The sequence below is a fragment of the Ascaphus truei genome, chromosome 19, assembly GCF_040206685.1.
Source record: "Ascaphus truei isolate aAscTru1 chromosome 19, aAscTru1.hap1, whole genome shotgun sequence".
NCBI lineage: Eukaryota > Metazoa > Chordata > Amphibia > Anura > Ascaphidae > Ascaphus > Ascaphus truei.
The window spans coordinates 22454511-22477960 of NC_134501.1; the positions used below are offsets into that span (position 1 = coordinate 22454511).

Sequence of the window (23450 nt, forward strand, 5' to 3'; positions counted from 1 at the left end):
TTGCCAAGTAGTGCTATAAGGTGTCTTGTGGAGTAACACTGCTTAGTCAATAAGCCTCTTTATGATAAGAAAGCAGGATCTCTGTAATAAACGAAATCAGCCAAACGTTAACACATTTCTACATTCATAACTGATCATCTCTTATTTCTTTCAGGATATGAGCATGCAAACAATAACCATGTATATCTGGTTTACCATGGTAAGATCCCAAGCTTCACATACTACACAGGTCTCATGTGCTCTGCCTTTCCCCCAAAACACCTTTCTACTTCTGCCAACCAACAGTGGTATTATTACCAGCAGTATATGTGCAGCAGCCTCTGGGATGGGCACATGACTGACCTCTTGCACCAGCAGTGGGTGTGTGCTGGGGGTTCAGAGACACAGTTGAAGGTTTCCGTATTCCACATCAATGCTGCCTACTGAGCATCGTCTGTAGTACTAGTAGAGTAATTAGTGCTTCTGTATTATGTCCCATGCAGCGGTGTCAAACAAATGATTAGTGCTCATTTTGTCTATGGATTTTCCACATGGTGCGACTTAAAACTCTTAGCTGATTATATTCTTTGGGTGCTGCAGATTTTTTGTATTTTATATTTCTTTGGACTGGTCGAGGATCCCAGCCCTTCTGCTAGCACCCCAGATTGAACCAAGTAGTCTAATATATTTTGCTGGTTTTTGTGTGCACCAGGCATTATTCTTTTTTGTATGTGAATAAATATATATACAGCTCAACCCCCTTATAAAGCTGTGCTTGTGGTCCAAAGAATCACATCGCGTTATAAGCAGATCGCGTTAGAAATAATGTACAATTGTATGCATTGTACAATAAAGTATTTAAGATACCAACAATCGTGTTGTAAAGTATTTATAAATCCGAAAATTGGGAGCCACGCTCGCATCGCGTTATAAGTGGATAACGGGGTTGAGCTGTATATATGTATATACAGATGGAATCTTTCCTTATGGCCCAACGTCCGCGGGCAGGGGAAAGAGCACATTCTGGAAATTGGGGACACTTCACAGGACAGTCCATAGCAGGTTGTAATGGCCCATCGGATTAACACAGCGGGGGTCCCTGCGTCTGAATGGGACTCGCACTGTGTGAATCCTAGTTGGCTGAACCTGTCTGTAAGGGACGCGCAGTGAGAGTGAGAGAGAATCAGTCCCTCTCCCTGCTCGTCTCTAACAGGCGATGGCACAGCTTTTATTTTATTTTAATAACAGTATTGTAGCTGAATTGCAGTCATTTCAGGTCTGGGAACCACCTGCTTCCTGAGTTACTGGCCCCGTTATGGGGTGCCGGTATCAGCCCCATGTTTAAATTCAAACATTATATTGTAATGTTTTTGTGGGGTGGAGGGGGCGGGTGAAGGGGGTTGTTGCCCCAGGGTGGGTGGTTAGCCGCTAAGGTAATGAAGTTGCCTGTAAATGCATTTTTATTGCATGGGATTCATGCCGGAGGTCTCCGGTGCTGATATTAATGTGTATCCGCTCCGGAGACCCCCGGCATCAATCTGATGCAGGAAAAATTCATTTTTTTTTCTAAGTCCTCTCTCGCCGCCTCTCAGCAGGTTCTCCCCGACTTCACGCCAACTGTTCCTGGCATGAGGATTTTGGGAGATACTTGCCATTCTAGAGCCGCGATTAGCCTCGATAAACTAATCGAAGCTACTAGAATTGCACGAGTTTCAGAACCTGCCAATAAGTGGCTTATCGCCTGTCACCCGGCGATGTGTTTTGGACGGCTGAAAAAATTGGTGATTCATGCCTTTATCGCCCACCTATCGAGGCTTACAGAATAGCAGTAGGCATTTTGGCCGACAAAAGCCACGATAAGTGGGTTATCGGGGCTTATAGAATAGGCCCCTCAGTGCACGTCTCTTACAGACAGGACCCGGCGTCCCGGCGGCCGGCACTGCAAGTTGGGCTCGACCTCTGGCCAGGCCCGGCTGCCGGTAATCTCACGGCCGGACCCTGACTCTCCCCGAAGCAGCAGCCTGCATGCCCCTATCCATCTGTCCCACGCCAAGCTTCCGACAGGCCTCCCTCTCATGCCGTCGCGCGCCGGAAGCAGAGAGCATTGATGTCAGAGCACTTCCAGCGCCGCCGATGTCAGAGAGGCCCGTCGGCGTGAAACTGAGGGATAGAGTCATGCAGGCTGCTGCTAAGGCAGAGCCGGGGCCTGGCCGCGAGAGGACCGGCAGACGGGCCTGGCAAGAGGTCATGCCCAACTTGCAGGGCCAGCCGGCTGGGCCCCCCCAACTCACCGGGCCCGGGACGCCAACCCCTGTTGGCGGCCCTGTCTGTACACCACGGCGCCGGGAGGATGCCATACGGGTCCTGAAAAGAGAGAGGTCCCGAACCAAAAGTTCCAGCTGTATGATGCTATGCAGGAGAGCACTTTCTGTAATAAGCTGTGAGACCCGTTACTACTGTAGATGACATTATAATGTGCTGAGTTATTTCCTCCTCCAGGCCTGGGAAAACGAGTTTGTATCCTGGAACCCTAATGAATTTTGTGGCATTCAGAGGATTTCTGTTCCTGTCGAATTGTTTTGGAAACCAGATCTCTACATCACTGAAATGTGAGTCCTACGCTTGTCTTACAGTATATACGCAGAACCCGGCGCTGGTCATACTGTATATACGCAGAACCCGGCGCTGGTCATACTGTATATACGCAGAACCCGGTGCTCGTGATATTGTATTTACGTGGAACCCAGCGTTCATCATACTGTACACACACAGAACCTGGTGCTCGTCATACTGTATATACGCAGAACCCGGTGCTTGTCATACAGTATATACGCAAAACCCGGTGCTTGTCATACTGTATATACGTGGAACCCAGCAACGCCTCCACCTATGAGGGATCCCAGCAGAGCGGGATGGTCCCATATAGGACTTAATAACCACTTTACACTGAGTATAATATAACTTCTATACTACAGTATTACACACTATAACAATAACACACCCACAATACAATATCAGAATGCAATACCCAACCCGGTGTTGTTCGTGCAAAGTACTGAAGGTGCCCTAGGCACCTATATGCCCGGTGTCCGTAGAACAGTCCCACCCAAAGTGTGAGGTAGTGCTACCCCTGTGTGAATCGTTGGAGCACTTATATATCTCCCTGGGCACTCCTGTACCCATGTACCGCCGATGGATCACAGGATCGATGGATCCCATGCCGCGGGGCCTCCAACACCAATCACCTCTCTTCTTATGAGTCCCGATCAGCCTTGTGAGGTGAGCTCCAGCTGGAGTGTCTCACCTAATGTCTATGTGGGCTGGTGGCCTGGTCCCAGACCACAGCACACCACGTGGCCATCCGGTCACCGGAGCAACAGTACCTCTATGTACTAATGAGAAAGTGTCCCTATCTGGGGCCTTCCCTGCAATACTCTGCTGGGGTGACGCAGGGCCTATCTGGGGCCTAATGGGCAAGACTAGGGCTAGTCCAGGAGGCACTGTGTCCTGGACTCTACCTACCCTCTTGCCGCCATCCGTCGCACTGACGCGCGTGTCCCTAGCCCGCAGAGGATATCCTGGTTTCCCCCTGCTCCTTGAGCCCTATTGGCTGGGACTTCCCATGTATGTCCCGTGTGTCCCGTGCGGCATCTTGCGGAGCCATCTAAGATGGCCGCCTCACTTCCTCACTGCGCATGCGCCACCTGACATTCTGCTCATGCGCGACACCTAAGATGGCGGCTCCCGCACTCCGATACAGCGTGGAGCTCCGCCGACTATCCCAGCAGTCCCCCCCTCACCGGAGGTAAGGAGGGAGCTCTGCTACATACACATCGACCTTGGCCCCTTGCAGACGAACTTACTAGAACACCTTTCTAATGTCTCTGTACGTTCTTCCTACTTACCAATTTGATTGTAAGCTCTTCGGGACAGGGACTCCTTATTCTAAATGTCACTTTTATGTCTGAAGCACTTCTTCCCATTGTGTTATTTGTATTATTTGTTATTTATATGATTATGTCACGTGTATTACTGCTCTGAAGCTCTATGTACATTAATGGCGCAATATAAATAAAGATATACATACACTCTAATATCATACCTTAGTTATTACCCACTGTAATACCCAACATCATTACTCCCTCTAATACCATACATTATTACTCACTGTAATACCATACATTATTACTCACTGTAATACCATACATTATTACTCACTGTAATACCATACATTAGTATCCACACTAATGCCATACATTATTACCCACTCTAATATCATAGATTATTACCCACACTAATGCCATACATTATTACCCACTCTAATATCATACATTATTACCCACTCTAATATCATACATTATTACCCACTCTAATATCATACATTATTACCCACTCTAATATCATACATTATTAACCACACTAATGCCATACATTATTACCCACTCTAATATCATACATTATTACCCACTCTAATATCATACATTATTACCCACTCTAATATCATACATTATTACCCACTCTAATATCATACATTATTACCCACTCTAATATCATACATTATTACCCACTCTAATATCATACATTATTACCCACTCTAATATCATACATTATTACCCACTCTAATATCATACATTATTACCCACTCTAATATCATACATTATTACCCACTCTAATATCATACATTATTACCCACTCTAATATCATACATTATTACCCACACTAATGCCATACATTATTACCCACTCTAATATCATACATTATTACCCACTCTAATATCATACATTATTACCCACTCTAATATCATACATTATTACCCACTCTAATATCATACATTATTACTCCCTGTAATATCATACATTATTACCCACTCTAATATCATACATTATTACCCACTCTAATATCATACATTATTACCCACTCTAATATTACATTATTACCCACTCTAATATCATACATTATTTCCCACTCTAATATCATACATTATTACTCCCTGTAATATCATACATTATTACCCACTCTAATATCATACATTATAGGCTAAAGCTGTTATATTCCGGGCATTATTGAAATCCCTGCTCTCTGATTGGTTAAAATTCCAGGCAATACGATACATTCTTACTCACTGTAATACCATACATTATTACCCACTGTAATACCATACATTATTACCCACTGTAATACCATACATTATTACCCACTGTAATACCATACATTATTACCCACTGTAATACCATACATTATTACACACTGTAATACCATACATTATTACCCACTGTAATACCATACATTATTACCCACTGTAATATTATACATTATTACACACTGTAATACCATACTGTACATTATGACTCCCTCTAATATCATACATTATTACACACTGTAATATTATACATTATTACCCACTGTAATATTATACATTATTACACACTGTAATACCATATTGTACATTATGACTCCCTCTAATATCATACATTATTACACACTCTAATATAATACATTATTACCAGCTGTAATATCAAACATTATTACTCACTCTAATACCATACATTATTACCCACTGTAACATCATACATTATTACTCCCTGAAATACCATACATTATTACACACTGTAACATCATACATTATTACCCACTGTAACATCATACATTATTACTCCCTGTAACATCATACATTATTACCCACTGTAACATCATACATTATTACTCCCTGTAATACCATACATTATTACAGACTGTAACATCATACATTATTACACACTCTAATAGCATACATTATTACTATACCTACTATAATGCCATACATTAGTACCCAATGTAATGCCATACATTATTACTCACTGTAATACCACACAATACATTATTACAGACTGTAACATCATACATTATTATTCACTGTAACATCATACATTATTACCCACTGTAACATCATACATTATTACCCACTGTAACATCATACATTATTACAGACTGTAACATCATACATTATTACACACTCTAATAGCATACATTATTACTATACCTACTATAATGCCATACATTAGTACCCAATGTAATGCCATACATTATTACTCACTGTAATACCACACAATACATTATTACAGACTGTAACATAATACATTATTATTCACTGTAATATCATACATTATTACCCACTCTAATACCATACATTAGTACCCACTGTAATGTCATACATTATTACTCACTCTAATACCATACATTATTACTCCCTGTAATACCATACATTATTACTCCCTGTAATACCATACATTATTACAGACTGTAACATCATACATTATTACACACTCTAATAGCATACATTATTACTCGCTCTAATACCATACATTATTACTCACTCTAATACCATACATTACTCACTCTAATACCACACATTTTTAAACAATACAGAAAGAGAAAGCATGCACTGAAAGTTACTCACAACAGTCCATAAATAAGTACATGTCTTGGATGGGGACCCCATATATTATTCCCTCAGACTTTCTCCCACAGAAACCTGCTGCTTAGAGGCCAAAGAGTGTTTATATGTGGGAGAAATAAGAGAGGATCCCTAGCCCAAAACTAATGGGGAAAAGCCAATGGCACAGCTCTACTAATAATTGTATACAGGCATACCCCGGTTTAAGGACACTCACTTTAAGTACACTCGCGAGTAAGTACATAGCGCCCAATAGACAAACAGCAGCTCACGCATGCGCCTGTCAGCACGTCCTGAACAGCAATACCGGCTCCCTACCTGTACCGAAGCTGTGCACAAGCGGGGAGACTATAGAGCCTGTTACACATGCGTTATTTACATCAGTTATGCACGTATATGACGATTGCAGTACAGTACATGCATCGATAAGTGGGGGAAAGGTAGTGCTTCACTTTAAGTACATTTTCGCTTTACATACATGCTCCGGTCCCATTGCGTATGTTAATGCGGGGTATGCCTGTATATACTACACGTTGGAGTGCCCTGTCCTATATTATACTCCTCTATTTATAGGACATTATGAATGTGCTATCCTAGGTGCCACACTATCTGTGGGATATAACAACATATTGTGTATTATCCAGGATAGAAGATGAAGACAAGTCCCCAGTGATTCCCTATTACCTTCTCTACAGCAATGGGACGGTGGTTAATTCCAAGCCCTTACGGATCGTCAGCACCTGTAACTTAGACATGTACAAGTTCCCCTTCGACATTCAGACCTGCAGCTTGACTTTTGGTCCATTTTTGCACTCAGGTACCTTTCTTATATAGAGATATTCCCATTGTGCATCGCAGACCTGCTCTGTGCTTGTGTTATACGATCTCTGAAATACACTCAGTGATAATAGGAGCTTTAATAGGACAGACTGTCAGTGCAATCTCCGGGCTCTGCCCTTTTGTCAGAATTTGAATTATAAGAATCATTTCCTGATGTTTGACAGAAGTGCAGACTTTATTAGCAGACAATGAGGCCTATTCTCGTAGCTCCGAAGTTGTCAGCGCCAGAACGTACGATGTGACATGTTCAGAAATCGCAGAATGAAATGTGAGAAAAAACCCTATTCTCTAATGCAATTCGCATGGTTTAAACCGCGACTATAAAAAGTGACAAACCGCATGGTTTAATGGCCAAACCGCCCGGATTGTATGTGCTTTGGAAGCGGAATGACCTGAGGTGGTGCTAACTCCATCCCTTGTCTGACTTATGAGTTTTTGCTCAGCCAAACCTATATTTCAGGCTCTGACTCCTTCTTAGGAGATCAACGTAGGATGGGCTGTCAACGTAGGATGGGCTGTCAACGTAGGATGGGCTGTCAACGTAGGATGGGCTGTCAACGTAGTATGGGCTGTCAACGTAGGATGGCCTGTCAACGTAGGATGGCCTGTCAACGTAGGATGGGCTGTCAACGTAGGATGGGCTGTCAACGTAGGATGGGCTGGACGAAGAGACTGGGCAAAAAACTATGCAAAAGCACTCAGCAACTCACTAGGTGGATGAAAAATAAAAGAAATGTATTAAACTACATTTCTCCTTGAGACAGCGCTGTAGAAGCGTGAAACTAGTGGGAGTGCTTTTCCCCTGTTTTGTTATGTATTTTTGTTTTATGTAGTTTAATACATTTCTTTTATTTTTCATCCACCTGGTGAGTTGCTGAGTGCTTTTGCATATTTTTTTGCTCAGTCTCTTCGTCCAGCCCATCCTACGTTGATCTCCTGCGCCTATACCCCGGATTGGTGTGACGCGCAGCAGCCGTGCAGGTGCACATCACACAGGATTCGATTTCACGCGATGTGGGGGAGACGGTGCTTTACACAGAGCTGCCATACTCTGCACCGCGCTAACGGAGGAACAGGGAGGCTACGATCAACACTACTTTAGGAGAGGGGGCTTCAGAGGTAATTTGATACTTTTCCTCTGTTGTGCATATCCCCCCCACCAAATGTTGCAGCTTAGAGATAGTGTATCAATACACATCTCATCCCTATATATCTCTCCGTCTCTCCAATTTAACCCACACTGGACTCTACCTGTATATCACAATATCTACTTACCTGCAAATTACAGCTGTTGCTGAGACTACAATTTGACTTTATGAATATTTATGGAACTTATTATGGTTCAAGGTGAATCTTAGAGCTTAGTAATGGCTCATCTGTTACACATCTGACTCCTGCTTCTCTGAGTTTGGCCGTGAATGGAATCTGGCCTGTTCTTCTGGCCAGGGTGTTAGGCCGTCGTGGAACACCTGTATCGGTTCACTTTCAAATGCCAAGTCCATATGGCTTCTGGTTATGGCAATGAGGACGTCTTTGGTATTGAAATAGTGGAGTCTCACTATATCTCTTGGGTATTCTGATGTTGGAGGTTTCGCAAGGCTCTGTGGCACTGGTCCATCTACAGCACTTCTTCTGTGCCATCTGGTATCATATCTTGAAATATATTTCTCCCGGTCTGTGATCGCTTCCGGAACCCCTCGGACCCTTATATTGTTTCTTCTATCTCTATTTCTGCTATCTCTATCACCTGGTTGTGCAGACGCTCGAAGTTTTGGTTGGATATGTTCTGAGTTAGGATGGTTTCCTTCAGTTTTTTCTCTAGCTGGTCTGTTCTCTGGCCCAGTGAGGCAATATCTTTTCCCAGTTCCAGCAGTGTGCGCTTTGGATTTTGGATTGAAGCGATGTTGTCAGATCACAATATAGGTCTCTTATATACTATTTTGTTGCGTACTGGGCCGTCTGTTCTTCCGCCGGCTCTGACTCCGAGACCTCCCGCATGCCAGGTCTTAAGGCCTGTGAAGCGCGAGTGTCTTCTTTACGCTTAAAGAAGTCTTCCATGTCCTGAGATTTCTTTTTAGCCACTTTGTGAGACATCCTTATTATATAGTCTATTGAACGGGATGTTTTCAGGAGATTTTGCCTATGTGATTGTTGCTTAAATTCGCTAACGCTGCACGGGTGTCACGAAACTCTCACATTAAGGGGCCTATTCTAGTAGCTTCGATAACTAACTCATCAAGCTTTTTCAGCAGTTCCCATACGATTTGGCAAGGTTGCTATTCAGAAAGCTCCGATAACCTGCCAAACTTGTACAGGAAGTGCATCTCCCCAAGCGGTCTCGCTCCTGCTCAAACACACATCTTTGCTAGCTGACTGATAGAAGTTAAAATCAATATGCCGACAGCCGTTTCGCGCACATACACGCGCTTTCTCAAGGCTTGTGGTAGTACAGGGGAGTTCCCTTGACAACAGTGAACAGTAACTGAAGTCACACCATCTCTCTTTTAATTGCATGTAGAACAGGTATTAAGGTCAGTAGTTTAGTAGATATATCAACCTTACAATTAGTTAACTATCCTTAGCTGCAATAGGAGCAATATATGGGTAGGACCTCTAGTGGTGATAATTAAGCACAATTCTCGTCTTTAGTGATATAAATAAACAAACAAGTGAATATTGGTTCATGATGTTTATTTAGGATTATTTACCCAGGCAACACACCTTTTGTTGGTCTGGATGCACTAGTCGTGTTGTTGTCATACCCCCTTATTTTAAAATTGATACTCATAAAATCAGGGCTCTGATTCTAGTATCAGCTTCTGCTGTGCAGCCATTTAGCTATTGACTGTTCCTCCTTTATAGGCTCAGCGATTGCCTCTGCAAATCGGCTAAGCATAATAGTATTTTACGTGTGACGTTGTGCTGGTCGCAAGCACTCTGTTTTACCTTGCTTTGCTGTGCCTTGTTCTGCTTTGCTGTACCTTGTCTTGCAGTTCCTTACCTGAACCCTGGCTACTTTTTATTACCAACCGCCTCTCTCCAATCCTTGACCACGGCTAGTGACCCCAACAATCCATATTCCCTCAAACCTTTGACCACGGCTAGTGACCCCAACAATACAAACCCTCTCTTACCACCAACCACGGCGAGTGTATCTACGTTCCTTATTTCGCCAACCCCCGACCCGGATACCCACGACTTCGAATCTGCATTACAGACACAACTTCGCGGCTCCGGGTCAGTGTTTCTATATCCCCACCTCGGCCTTGCGGTTCAGTCCTGTTTGTGGCGAGCACCCATTACACTACCCCACCAACCCCCCCTCCTCCCTGGTCGCGTTACCAGTGGGCTGTCAGGGACCCTTCCTTCTGTGATGCATCCAGCGTCTGCCTCTACTATCCTATGCCGACTCAGGCTGAGGAACGCTGCAGCGGGGGACTTCCGAGAACCACGGGGACTCTTTATGTTCACTCCACTTGTCCCGGTACCTGATTTGTCCACCGCAGAACCTCTGGAACTCCGTTTTCCTCCTCCTGGTCTATGCATGCCGCGCGATCCCAGCGACCATCTTGGGATAAGGGATTGAGGGGGTGTGAATTTTTGGGGACTGGGGGGGGCCCTATACTCCTAATTTAACTGGATACTAAGTATACTGGGTGGAGCATGGGGCCTCAGCACGAGCGGCTTATCCAATTTTGTGGACTTACATTTTCCACCCTCTTTTTGGGTTTTCTTTTCTGGACAGAGCCGAGCTGACATGTGACTTACCCACTCCCCATTAAAGCCCCACTCCCCCATATTTCGGCTCTAGATGTAACTCGCAATCCTAATCTTGCCACTCTTTAGGTGGTGTTAAAAAAATGTGAGTTTTTAAAAGTGGTTTGCATAACAGAGCTATGAGAATTGCAGTTATGGGCAAAAGATACGAGTTTGGGGCTTTCTTGACAAACCAATCAGATTGGCAGAACTGGAGTGAAACAGCTTCTAAAAAAGCTTTTTCCGCACGGATTGAACATGCGAGAAGGGTTTACAGAATAGCAAAGCATCTTGCACAAGGACCAGGGGAGCGTCGTAAGTACCATAAAAATAAAGAAACATCACATAGTGTAGTAATGTTAACAAAATAATAATAAGTAGTAAATGGGCTCACAAATGGCTACTCACAATAGAGTAGAGATATCAAGCAGTCATCCAACTTAAGGGGTGGATGTTCCCGTAGATGTGCAGCAATATTCAGCAGCCAGTCTCAAAAGAAAAAGAACAAACCAATGTGTAGAACGAAAAAAATCTATTAATACACAATGAAATACAATTGAAGGCTTACACTTAAGAAGATTTTCAAGCGCAGTATATAACATGGTGCAAGGAAAGTAAGCGCAAACCTTAACAATATATATAATATTAAAAAAAAAAATTAATATCACCGAGAGGAGATGAAGCTGGTGTGAGTGATTTCACAATCACTCAAAGTAACGTCTGGGGGAGGACACAAAGCGCAATATTCCTCTCCAAGGTGGAAAGTCACTGGGAATCTCAATTTGAAATGAGCAGCATACAGTATGCAAAGAAAAAAGAAAACATATAGTGCAACACAATTTAATTAATAAAGACACTCGAGCAAGGAGGCTCCAATACACTCACATGCTCCAGGAATAATAAAGGCAATTTAACCACTCTGGGTTTAGACGCAGTAGAATGCTCCGGTCAGCTGCTACACATCCACCGCTTCCGCATGCAAACGGCGTCTGACGTCATGGCCCAGCTCTCTCAGCATTCCAGCAATAGAGGAGGATCATCGGGCTCCGTGGTAGTCAAGGCAATGCAGGACGCACAAGCAGGAAGATGCAAAACACCAGCACAGCTGATCTCATGGCGAAGGGGAGCTGAGTATAGATTCATGAATGTGATTGGGAGCTATTAATTAATTACTGTCCAATACAGGCAGAGGGAGGTGTACTTAATACAGATTGGATTAATTGCCAAACTATTCCCTGATGAAGTGGCGAGAGCTACGAAACGCGTAGGATTAGTTGATTTTATTGTTCTATTTTTATCTGTACTATTGGTACTATACTGCCGTTTCTATACCACCTGGTGGTTCATTGAATCCTTGGCGCTACGATCGTGCATTTCCATCTGATCGGGTACATTGGGACTCCAATACATACTGGACTTACCATACGTTCAACGTGTACCATGAGGGCACTTACGCCTGTTGCCGTGACGTCATCCAGACGCGACCCGGAAGTGCGACGGGTACACGTCTGCAGACACCGCTGGGAGGAATCCACCTCCGTGAACGACAGCCCCATCGGATCGAGCTGCCCTTCCTTGCACTCTTGGTGCCCTCTCTCACAGATCTCTTGCTGATCTGTCACATTTGTGCACTACATATATTATTTATGCACTATTTATATATTTTCTAATGCACTATTAATTTTTATGCATGACTATTTTATGCACTATTGTATGCACCATTATCGTTTTGGGTTTGTGAGAGCGCTATTCAGCAATCGTGTGTTATATAGAATAGCGAAGCATGCCAATCCCATCGGAAAGGGTTCTTCAGAAACCGGATTGACACACTTCAAAACTACGAGAATAGGCCCCTGTAACTGTTGCAGTGTTCTGTGGAATCAGCATTTTTTGTCATTTGTCTCAGTGTATTATTTATTCCCTATATCAGCGACAGATTGGGGATTTTTGTTCATGCTATGTAAGCAAAATACTGAGAAACTGCATTAAAAAAAAACATCATTTATCTTGTAATATGTTCAAAATATGGACTAGCAAGTGAGATTTCCACCAGTGTGCTCAGAGGTTTCTGTATCTGTCCTGTACACACTGTTACATTCATTATGAGTTCCTGTTGGGCCAGTAAAATGTTCTGTATGACAAACTCTGATGAAACTACACAGGACCAATTCAGATCCCAGACTACTTCACTGCAAGAGGAAAGAGGGCAGAAGACAATGTTTGCATGCAACATAATAATACTAATGACCCAGCATATTAGCATTCAGTAAGTGTGTATGAGATCATTTATTACATCACTCTCTTTATCAATCAGTAAAAATCAGTGTGATGTCATTGCGCGATGTCATTTGTGGCGGTTCCCATAGAGTTGGTCAAATTTCAAGGCGAATTTCTAATGAAGTCATAGACATATTTCCTTTATAAAATAAATCCATTCATTTGCTGAATACAGTTTTTTCTTCTTCAAATCGGAGTAATGACAGATACTTCCCTTTTACAGTTAAAGATTTGATCATGTTACCAAGATCAAATTCTTCCACAGTAAGCGAATTGTCACGGACGGTTTTTGCTAGCAAAGGCGACTGGACCCTTTCAGACATTTCCGTGTCGAGCAATATGTACGCTAGTGACGGAGAAAAATACAGCCAAGTGACTTATAAGGTGAGAGGTAACAGACCATGACATTCCCACTGTACTCACTCTCCTGTGTGTATATAACCTGGGGTTAGAAGTCCAAAATCCACATTTCAGGACTTTGAAAAGAAAAGCAGCCTCTTATTAAGAATAGTGCAACAATGATATTATTTAACCTGTGGCAGACATTGGGGCCCAACACTGCATTGCGAAACAATTCTTCTATACATGCAAAGCCCGGCATGGTGGCAAGCGGGGTAATAAAATGCTGTATGAAAACTCGGACATCCCCGGCACAGTTCTGTTGTCCGTCTCTCCGCCCGGCACAGCAGAATTATAAAAGCGTTGGTCTTGCTCAGTGTTGCACATTTCGTATCTGTCCTTCTTTCTGTTACACGCTCTGATTTGTTGTGACACCTTTTCTTTGTGCTGATGGTTTTCATGGCCTCTTCCCCTCCATAGATAACCATTAAAAGAACCCCTATTATTTATATCATAAACCTCATCATCCCTGCCTGCTTCCTGCTTTTCCTGGACATCGCCAGTATGTTCATACAGATGGGAACTGGGGAAAGGCTCGGCTTCAAAATCACTGTTGTTTTGGGGTTCTCCGTCCTCCTGCTGATTCTGAACAACCTGCTCCCTAATTCTGACAGCACTCCTGTTTTAGGTATGTGTTCAGTCAGATTAACTGAGGTACTGCATGTCCTGCCCTGTTACTTACTGTGAAGCTTTTATCTCTTCAACACTAGATGCATTTCAAAGGGGATTTAGCAGTTTAGCAAGGCCGGCAAATTTGGCACATAGGAACATTTCATGGAAGAGAGATTCCCAGGCAGTCACATTCCATTGTGTTGGGTTTCCTATCAGGAGTCTCATCATAGTCTTACTCAGTACTGCTTGCTCGTTGTCAGGGAGGCCATGAAATGCAGCTTGAAGTTTAAGTCTACATTTTAACCCCATGTTGCCAGGGGAGGGAACACCATTAAACTTGGGAAACCATCCCAATCCATGATCCTTGACGCATGTTTTCCGCACAGGAATATTCTGCACCGTGTGTCTGGTTGTCATGGTCCTTAGTATAATCGGCTCTATCGCCATCTCCTACATGCTGACGGAGTCTGCAACACAGCCGGACGTCCCTCCCTGGATAAAGATTTGGGTCCTGAATCATCTGGCACGTGTGCTGCGCTTCAAGAAGAGATCCGACAAGGAAGAGCTGGTCACAGTGGTTGCAGTGAATAATGGTGAGTACAGACGGAGAGGAGACCGCCGCAGCAGCCGACGTGATATCACACAAGCCCCTCGACTTACGGCCGGTGCCCTTTCTCTTTAGCAGATTCCAATGATGGTAAAAAAGTGGAGAAAACCCTGGAACTTTGTGAGAAAAGGAAGATCTCTCAGAGGGAGGCGAGAGGCAGCCTGGAGGCGAAGCTGTTAAAGAGGCTGCTGGCACAGATCTTAAAGATTCACCATGAGTTGACCCTCTCCAAGAATGAGGACGATGCCAAGTCAGAGTGGTACATGGCAGCACTGGTGGTAGATCGGCTGGTCCTTATCTTGTACCTTGTCACCGTGGTCATTATATTTGCCATTGTGATAATTGTTTGGGCCACGTAAACTGTTTGCTTGGGATACAAAATGGTTGGAAATGTGGTAATCCAGCAAATGTTTTTCCATTTTTTGTCTGGTTTCATGAGAGTGATCTCTGGGAGACTGAAAGATGTCCTGTCCCCATGTTAATACACTTTTAAGAAGTTTTTTGTTTCTTTTTATAAATAGCTGTGCTGAGCATCTGGGACAAACGTTTTAATGCATACACAGATGGTATCTTAAATCTTTAGGTTTGTGGCTACCATTTTGTTTTTCTATGCCCAGTTCAGTGATATGAATCCATGTACCTGGTTTTCCTCTAAAAACCTGTCATTGGCCCTTTTTTATCTGTTACACACAAGATGCTAACTTATAGTTCTAATAGTATATATAGAACAAAAAGAAAAAAGCAGCGCTAAACACTAACCTAATATAAATGAGTTAATTACAAATATACAGTGATATTAAACTTAATAGAGCTAACGGAGGAAGGTAAAGAGTCCAATATAGATATACTTAGATTTGGCAGCCAGAGTCCAGGAGAGAGTTACACGTCCCCCCAAATGTGAGCAAAGAAGAAAAGATGTTCTCCGGCGCGTTGTCTCAATTTCTTTTGTGACAGAGTGATGGTGCAAACACAGGCGCTAAAAACAATACTAGTGATCACTAAAAATAAAGTGAAAATATTTAAACAATAAATATTAAGTGACTTTCAGTGACTAAAATAGTGCAACAAATAAGGAGATTGATAAAGGTTGTAACTCCCTGCTCAGACCCTATGGAAGGGACTGTCTTCACTGGTCCCAGATGATCGATATATATTCTCACAACCCAGGGGGAGCATGTAGGAGAATAACAGAAAAACAATCTAAGTGCAGACGGTTATGTTCAACGTGGGGGAATATGGTGAATATCTTGGCTCTTCTGTGCAGCCTACGCACAGGATAGTAGTATTGTAAGGGCAACAACAGGTAGCATGGATTGGTGAAATCTTCTATATGCAGACAGGATAAGGCTCTCACTCAGAAGTCAGGTCAGTTTAGGACATGGAGAGATAAAGAAAAATCTCCATAGTGCAGAGCAATGGTACAAAAATAATTCTTTATATTAATGCTTAAAAATGCACACTTACAATATAAAAAAATTAAAACAACATGTATCACTCAAAGTGAAAGTGGATAGATTGGGATAGTGCCACAGCTCACCACACCGCCTCCGTTCTGTGATCGGTGTATATCTGGCCGTCTGTTGTCTCTCCTGCGCTGCAGCGTTCAGGGCTCAACTTAGGCACTATCTCCAGTGCGATCCGTCACTTCCGGTCTCCTCGGGGGACTCCGTCACGTCACTTCCGGTCTGGCTTGTGATGGACAGCTGCTGGCACCAATCCTCTCTCTTCCTGGGCGGAACTACTCTACGCGTTTCATCAATAGGAACGTGGCTTCGTCAGGCTGTACCTTGCCTCTGGTGGTAATAGTTGTCATTGAACCAGACTACATTGTGTCTTAAAATAAAAGAGATACCCTCCACTATGAAACTCATCTGACTTTCGTTCATATTCTCATATTTCTTTAAACTATACAATATGGTGTCGCACCCCTGTTTGGTGATCAATACACGTATACAGTACATGGGATGCGACGTCACACGTAGCCAGAATATAATCCTCATTCCACTCAACCTCATTCAAAAGCTGCAAGACCTGAGTAGTAGCCCTTAAATATTTCAATTTCTTCACAGAAGGCTGTAATGTGGCGTCTAAATAATCGGACAAATTTTGAGTTAATGCCCCAATCCCTGAAATTATTGGCCTTCCAGGTGATTTAGTAGTGCTTTGATGCTATCTAAAAACACTGTTTTTGATTATACTGTCTGTAAGTGCAATATTGTTCTTAATCTAGTCTTTTGTAATAAATTTATTGTGCCATGATCTTTTCTCTCTTATATTTCCATTGCAACTCTATATGTATTGGAGACCTAGCCTGTCTAGTTTCACCTCTGACACTCCAAATAGGAAAAGAATTACAACACAAGTTATGCAAAATTGTAAGTGCATGAATTCAAATGTATGACCTTTAAGGGTTAATTAACCTGTATTGATACATTGCTATCTTATCTTATTTCTATTTTGGACTAAAACGAATATACAATGCACCAGATAACATCTTTTCTTCCTTTAGTATATGTAACTGTCACGTACGGCACACCTGTGAGCACCTGACCTACATACGGGACAAGGGTTAATACACAGCTCACAAGCTGTCCCACTTTTCACCTTTGCAAAGGTCCCTCAAATTAACAATATCTCCCCTCAATCTGTCCCCATATACATCTGTCATAAACAGCACACACATAAGCACGTGACTTAGATATGCAACCAGGGTTTATACACACGGCTACTCTAGCAAACTCACCTTTCTTTTCCGCAAGGTACTTTCAATGAGTTAATATTAACCCCTTACTCAATTTAAATAATATCTATACGCTTCCACCACCCAAGAAATATGCAAATAAAATATGTAAAAGTAATATATGCCAGGGTCTCAGGTCCCTGTTTATAATAGAAAAAATAATGCACTTGTCACACAAAAATCTGTTTCTGTGTCAGAAAATGTAAATACTCTCTCCAGAGGGTGCAACAGTTCATTCAGAGCCCTAAAGCATCACTTAGATGTTTTAATCTATATAAAAATACAGTGCTTAGATTACAGAAAAAGGATTACAAGAAGATACAATTACAATAACTGCAGGACTGTTTCTTAAAATAACAGGATAAAACATAAAACAGAAATCCATATACATTACCATATGTCAGACCTTTCTACCAGAGAGGTCCCTGGCGCAGAAATGAGACTTCATGTGTTTGGTCCAAAACGCATCTTTGTTGAAATCTGATTTTCATAATATCTTGCAGTCTTATGTAATATTTATTTTCCCCATTGAAACAAAATAAACCTACCACTGTCATAAATCAGCTGCGCGATTGACGTTTTTTACTCTGTCGTAAAACAGTCAACCAAACGACGTTTAAGGTTTTCCTCAGTATATAAATGCACTCATAACTTCCCTTCTCTAATACTCAGACACATGTGAGTCACAGCAATAGATTCAGGTGGGCATGACGGACGCAATGAGACTAATCACAACCGTCTTGATACTAAATTTGAGTGACAAATGGATATCTGTCCTTTGCACCTCTTACCCATGTAGTGTGTGGCCTCATTGCATGTGACTCCCTGCCACAATAACACACATGTAACTTTTAAGGGCCTATTCTAGCAGCCTCGATGAGTTTACTGCTATATCGCAAGGTTTGGCATGTTCTCTCCGAACGGTTTGTGAGTTGAGTTATATCACGATATCCAGAAAGAATATGAACCCATCTCAAACCATGCGGCGAGAAAATGCAAAAACTGTTCGGCGAAGCAGCAAACTCATCTCGGCCTCTCTCAACGTTCTCCCTGTGCGATCTGGCTCAGCTGCATAGAGAGCTGCTCAGAGAGAGCCGCCTCTCCCTGCACAACTCTTACAAGCGATCACACTGGTTTAATAACATTTATAATAGTAGTGTGCGGGAGCAGGGGGTCTCTGGAGAAGAACCGCAATGATTTCAGGTCCGGGGACTCCATGCTTCCTGAGATACAGGCCCTGTCATGGGATGCCGGTATCGCATATGCGTTTAAATGACCCAGATCACGTGACACGGGACATTTAAACATTGCATGGAGATACTGGCACCCCATAATGGGGCCTGTATCTCGGTTAGCAGGGGTTCCCGGACCTGAAATCAACGCAGTTCTTCTCTGGAGACCCCCTGCTCCTGCACACTGTTATTTTTTTTAATTAAAACAGCTTCATTACCTTAGTGGCTAACCACTAGGGCAATGAAGGGGTTAAACCTGAATAGCATGTTTATTGGGGGCAGAGGGGGTCGGATGAACCAGGTAGTTGCCCAGGGTGGATGGTAAGACCTGCTGGGAGGAATCGCTATGGTAATGAAGGGGCTAACCACTCCCGCTACCCACCCAGTAAGCCTAACCACCCACTGTTGGGGAAACTACCCCTTCCACCCAATCCCTCTACCCCCCATAAACATTAAAAAAACACAACCCACCTAATACCTACTTCCTCTACCCCGAACAACCCCTCAACACATACAGTTGAAGAAGATAGAAGATTTTTTTTTACCTGATCGCGGAGCATCGCTGAGGATGTTGGAGGATGGTGTCGCAGACGGTGAGCTTCCTGATATGCCAGGAGGGTGACGAATTCTAAAGGTAAGAAAAATAATGAATGTATGTCAATTACATTTTTCAGGATTTTTTTATTGTATTTTTTTATTTTTATGTTTTTGATTGCCCATTGACTGCTAATGTATTTATCTATGCCCCTTTAGGGTATAGATAAGTACAGTGACAGACAATAATTTTTTGGGCAAATGCTTGTTTTTAATTAATTGTTATGTTTTCTATTTCTGTTTATTGTTTTGAGTTAATTGTTATGTATTTGTAGGGATTTTTTAATTACATTTTCCGTTTATTTAGGCGTTTCATTTAATTGTTCTGTTTGTTAGGGGTTACATTTCTTTTATTGTTGTGTATTTTTGGGCCTGTTGATTTTTGTTTTCGGTTTCCCATTGACTGCTATAGTCGCTTATCATGCCCATATTACATAGTTACTGTAAGGAATCCACACCTCAGTTTACTGCTTACCTTGCCTTACAGACCTGTGCAGTCCTGGAACACTCCCCCTGGTATCTACAACAGCTGTGCAAGCTAGGGCTACAGCCCTAGCCTGGGTTCAGTCATTAGAGCAATGCTGTCACACGCCCCTTCTGCTATTGGTTCGCTAACCTTTAAATACAGCATTCCCACAATGCTTCTCTGCCGAGCATAATCCTTCTTGGATGTTCACTGCGTTTGCCACAGCCACCTGTTTGGCCGCCTTGTTGCTGTTTCCATGTTCATGTTCCTAGTTCCTGGTTCCTGTGGCCTGCTGCTTTCTCTCCATTGCAGAGGCCGTGTCCTGGTTCCTGTGCTGAAGCGGTGATTCTCCAGCATTTACTTCAGCTCCCTGTTTCCTGAGGCCTGCTGCCCTTCTCATAGCAGAGGCCTGTCTACTGGTTCCTGGTGCCTGCTGCTCCCTCTCCATTGCAGAGGCCGTGTCCTGGTTCCTGTGCTGAAGCGGAGGATCTCCAGCGTTTTCTTCAGCTCCCTGTTTCCTGAGGCCTGCTGCCCTTCCCTTAGCAGAGGCCGGTCTACTAGTCCTGAGGTCTGTAGCTCTCTCTCCTTGCACAGGCTCGTTCTGTACTCCTGCGCTGAAGCATTGGTTTACCACTGCTGCCTGGCGGTGTGCCCACTCCGGTCTGCCTACCCCTTCCGGAGACCGGTACCATGGGCCATGGTCGCCGCACGCGCAGAACCCGCTCCCGCCCTGCAGCTACTACGCTGAAGCGGGACCTAGTTGACTTCCTGTTACCGAAACTCCGCTTGGATAACGTTTACCCTGATGTCTCCTATCCTGACCCTGGCTCGTCCACTGACTACGCTGCTCTCTCCAGTCCCGACCCTGCTATGTACGACTACGAACTGCGCAATCCGGATCCGACTACGTGGTCTCAGGTCGGTGATTATACAACCCCACCTCAGCCCTGCGGTCCGGTCCTGGTTTGTGGCAAGCACAATCGTGACAGTTAGATAGTAGATGAGGTTGAAAAAAGACATACGTCCATCACGTTCAACCTATGCTAAATTTAGACAACAGATACTTTATCCTATATCTATACTTACTTATTGATCCAGAGGAAGGCAAACAAAAAACCCCAGAGTCATATCATCCAATGATATCTCATAAGGGGAAAATAAATTCCTTCCTGACTCCAAGAATTTGTAATCGGATTAATCCCTGGATCAGCATCCTTCCCATGTTTACTTATTTGGTATATCCCTGTATACCTTTAATTTCTAAAAATATGTCATTTTAACTGCCCTTACTGTAAAGAACCCTTTCCTTTGTTGCTGGTGAAATCTCCTCTCCTCCAACCTAAAGGGATACCCCCGAGTCATTTGTATTGCCCTTGGGATGAATAGTTCATGTGAAAGCTCCTTGTACTGTCCCCGAATATATTTGTATATAGTTATCATATCCCCTCTTAGACGCCTCTTTTATAATGTAAATAAATCTAACTTAGCTCGCCTCTTCTCATAAGATAGATTGTCCATCCCCTTTATTAATTTGGTGGCTCTTCTCTGCACTCTCTCTAGTTCTAGAATGTATTTTTTAAGGAGTGGTGCCCACTATGGGCATGATGTACTACTGGCCAGTAAATGGGTAGAGAGTGGGGATAGTGGCCCTGGGGTGGGTGGTTAGGCCTCCTGGGTGGGCAGCGGGGGGTGGAGTAAACCCCTTAATTACTATAGCAGTTACTAATCGCTACGGTGATTAAGGGGTTAGGAGCCATTAGATTGTATTTTTTCTTGTTGTGTTCCCTCCAACAGAGGACATGAACAACGAGGATGGTGATGAGGACGCCCTTCATCCTGGCAAGGAAAAGTTCACGTTTTATTTACTTTATGCTTGTAGCTAATGTTTTATTTTGAATGGGCAAATGCACTGTTATCCATATCTGTATAATAGTAATTTTGCTCATTACTGTACTGTATGTGTTGGATGGGTTGTTGGGGGTAGAAGAGATGGGTATTAGGGTTGTTGTTTTTTTTAATGTTTATTGGGGGTAAAGGGATTGGGTGAAGTGGGTAGTTGCCCCAAGGGTGGGTGATTAAGCCTACCGGGTAACCCCCCACCAAGGCCTAAACACCCACCATGGGCCAAATACCACCTTCACTCACCCCCATTACCCACATTAAACAAGGCACTGGTGTAGTTAACCCTTTCATTGCGTTAGCGGTTCTCCGCTAAGGTAATGAAGCTGTCTGCAAATGCATTTTTATTGCATCGAATTGATGCTGGGGGTCTCCGGTGCTGATATTAATGTGCATCAGCTGCGAAGACCCCCGGCATTTTATTTATTTGTAAAATCTTTTACCTTGAACTAATACATTGAGAGTTACCTCTCGTTTTCAAGTATGTCCTGGGCATACAGTTAAGAGGACAAATAATACATGGTTACCAATACATAGTTACATAAGGGAACAGGGTATACATTATATACAAGACATAGCATGCACAGTTAGAGATATTATATTTTATAGGCGTGTGTAACAGTTACAGACCAGATTAAAATGTGAGGGAGCTTTAGTTTTGAAATAACTTAGACTGGTGGTGGCTGTGAGTCTCTCCGGTAGATTGTTCCAGTTTTGGGGTTCACGGTAAGAGGAGGAGCGGCCGGATACTTTGTTGAACCTTGGGACCATGAACAGTCTTTTGGAGTCAGATCTCAGATGATAAGTGCTGAATGTGGTAGGGGTGAGGAGCTTGTTCAGATAGACAGGTAGCTTGCCCAGAAAGTATTTGAGGGCGAGACAAGAAAGATGAACTTTGTGCCTAGACTCAAGTGATGACCAATCTAGTTCTTTGAGCATTTCGCAGTGATGTGTGTTGTAGTTGCATTGGAGAACAAAACGACAAATTGAATTGCAAAGGGTGTCAAGTTTGCTAAGGTGGGTTTGGGGTGCCGAGCCATGTACTATGTCCCCATAGTTGATAGTTGGCATTAGCACCTGCTGTGCAACGCGCTTTCTGACCAGCAGACTTAGGGAGGATTTGTTCCTGTAAAGTACAACTAGTTTGGCATAGGTTTTGGATGTCAGGGTATCAACGTGCATCCCAAATGTTAAATGGGAGTCAAACCATATGCCCAAGTATTTAAAACTAGTAACAGGAGTTGGGGTGGTTTTAGCATTGGTTCTGATCTGGAGTTCAGTCATTGGAAGCTTTAGAAATGTAGCCTTGGTCCCAAATACCATTGTTACAGTCTTGTCAGTGTTTAAATACAGTTTGTTTTGGGAAATCCAATTTTCAAGTCTCAAAAAGTCAGATTGAAGTATGTTTTCAAGGTCGGAGAGGCTAGGCCTGTGTGCATATGAGATTGTGTCATCTGCATACTGTACGATGTGTATTGATGAACACTGAGAAGAGTAGGGGCCCCAGAACAGAGCCTTGCGGGACACCACAGGTGATATCCAAGGGTTTAGAGTTAGAGCCTGAGATGGACACATGTTGGGATCTACCTGATAGGTAGGAATGAAACCAGTTTAAA

At 43.2% G+C, this 23450-nt stretch overlaps 1 protein-coding gene and 1 long non-coding RNA gene across 2 annotated transcripts in view; one reads left to right on the forward strand and one right to left on the reverse strand.

Moving 5' to 3' along the window:
* Positions 1 to 17280, forward strand: LOC142470036 (5-hydroxytryptamine receptor 3A-like). The gene is made up of 7 exons (XM_075576901.1): positions 1 to 199; positions 2479 to 2588; positions 7057 to 7229; positions 13509 to 13669; positions 14105 to 14312; positions 14683 to 14889; positions 14982 to 17280. Exons 1-7 carry the CDS (start codon positions 158 to 160, stop codon positions 15260 to 15262), a joined length of 1182 nt encoding a protein of 393 aa, XP_075433016.1. The 5' UTR covers positions 1 to 157; the 3' UTR covers positions 15263 to 17280.
* Positions 11845 to 23450, reverse strand: part of LOC142470037 (uncharacterized) — a 17421-nt gene continuing 5815 nt past the window's right edge. The window contains exons 2-3 of the long non-coding RNA XR_012789153.1: positions 19421 to 19503; positions 11845 to 16736 (exon numbers count right to left, since the gene is read on the reverse strand). This is a non-coding gene — a long non-coding RNA (uncharacterized LOC142470037). The remainder of the gene's footprint in view (positions 16737 to 19420; positions 19504 to 23450) is intronic.

Bases quoted from the DNA above. Each gene is read 5' to 3' on its own strand.
- LOC142470036 (XM_075576901.1), top strand. From the start codon at position 158: ATGAGCATGCAAACAATAACCATGTATATCTGGTTTACCATG. The intron at 2,589-7,056 runs GTGAGTCCTACG...TGTATTATCCAG, and splicing joins GATCTCTACATCACTGAAAT to GATAGAAGATGAAGACAAGT. The intron at 14,890-14,981 runs GTGAGTACAGAC...TCTCTTTAGCAG, and splicing joins AGTGGTTGCAGTGAATAATG to ATTCCAATGATGGTAAAAAA.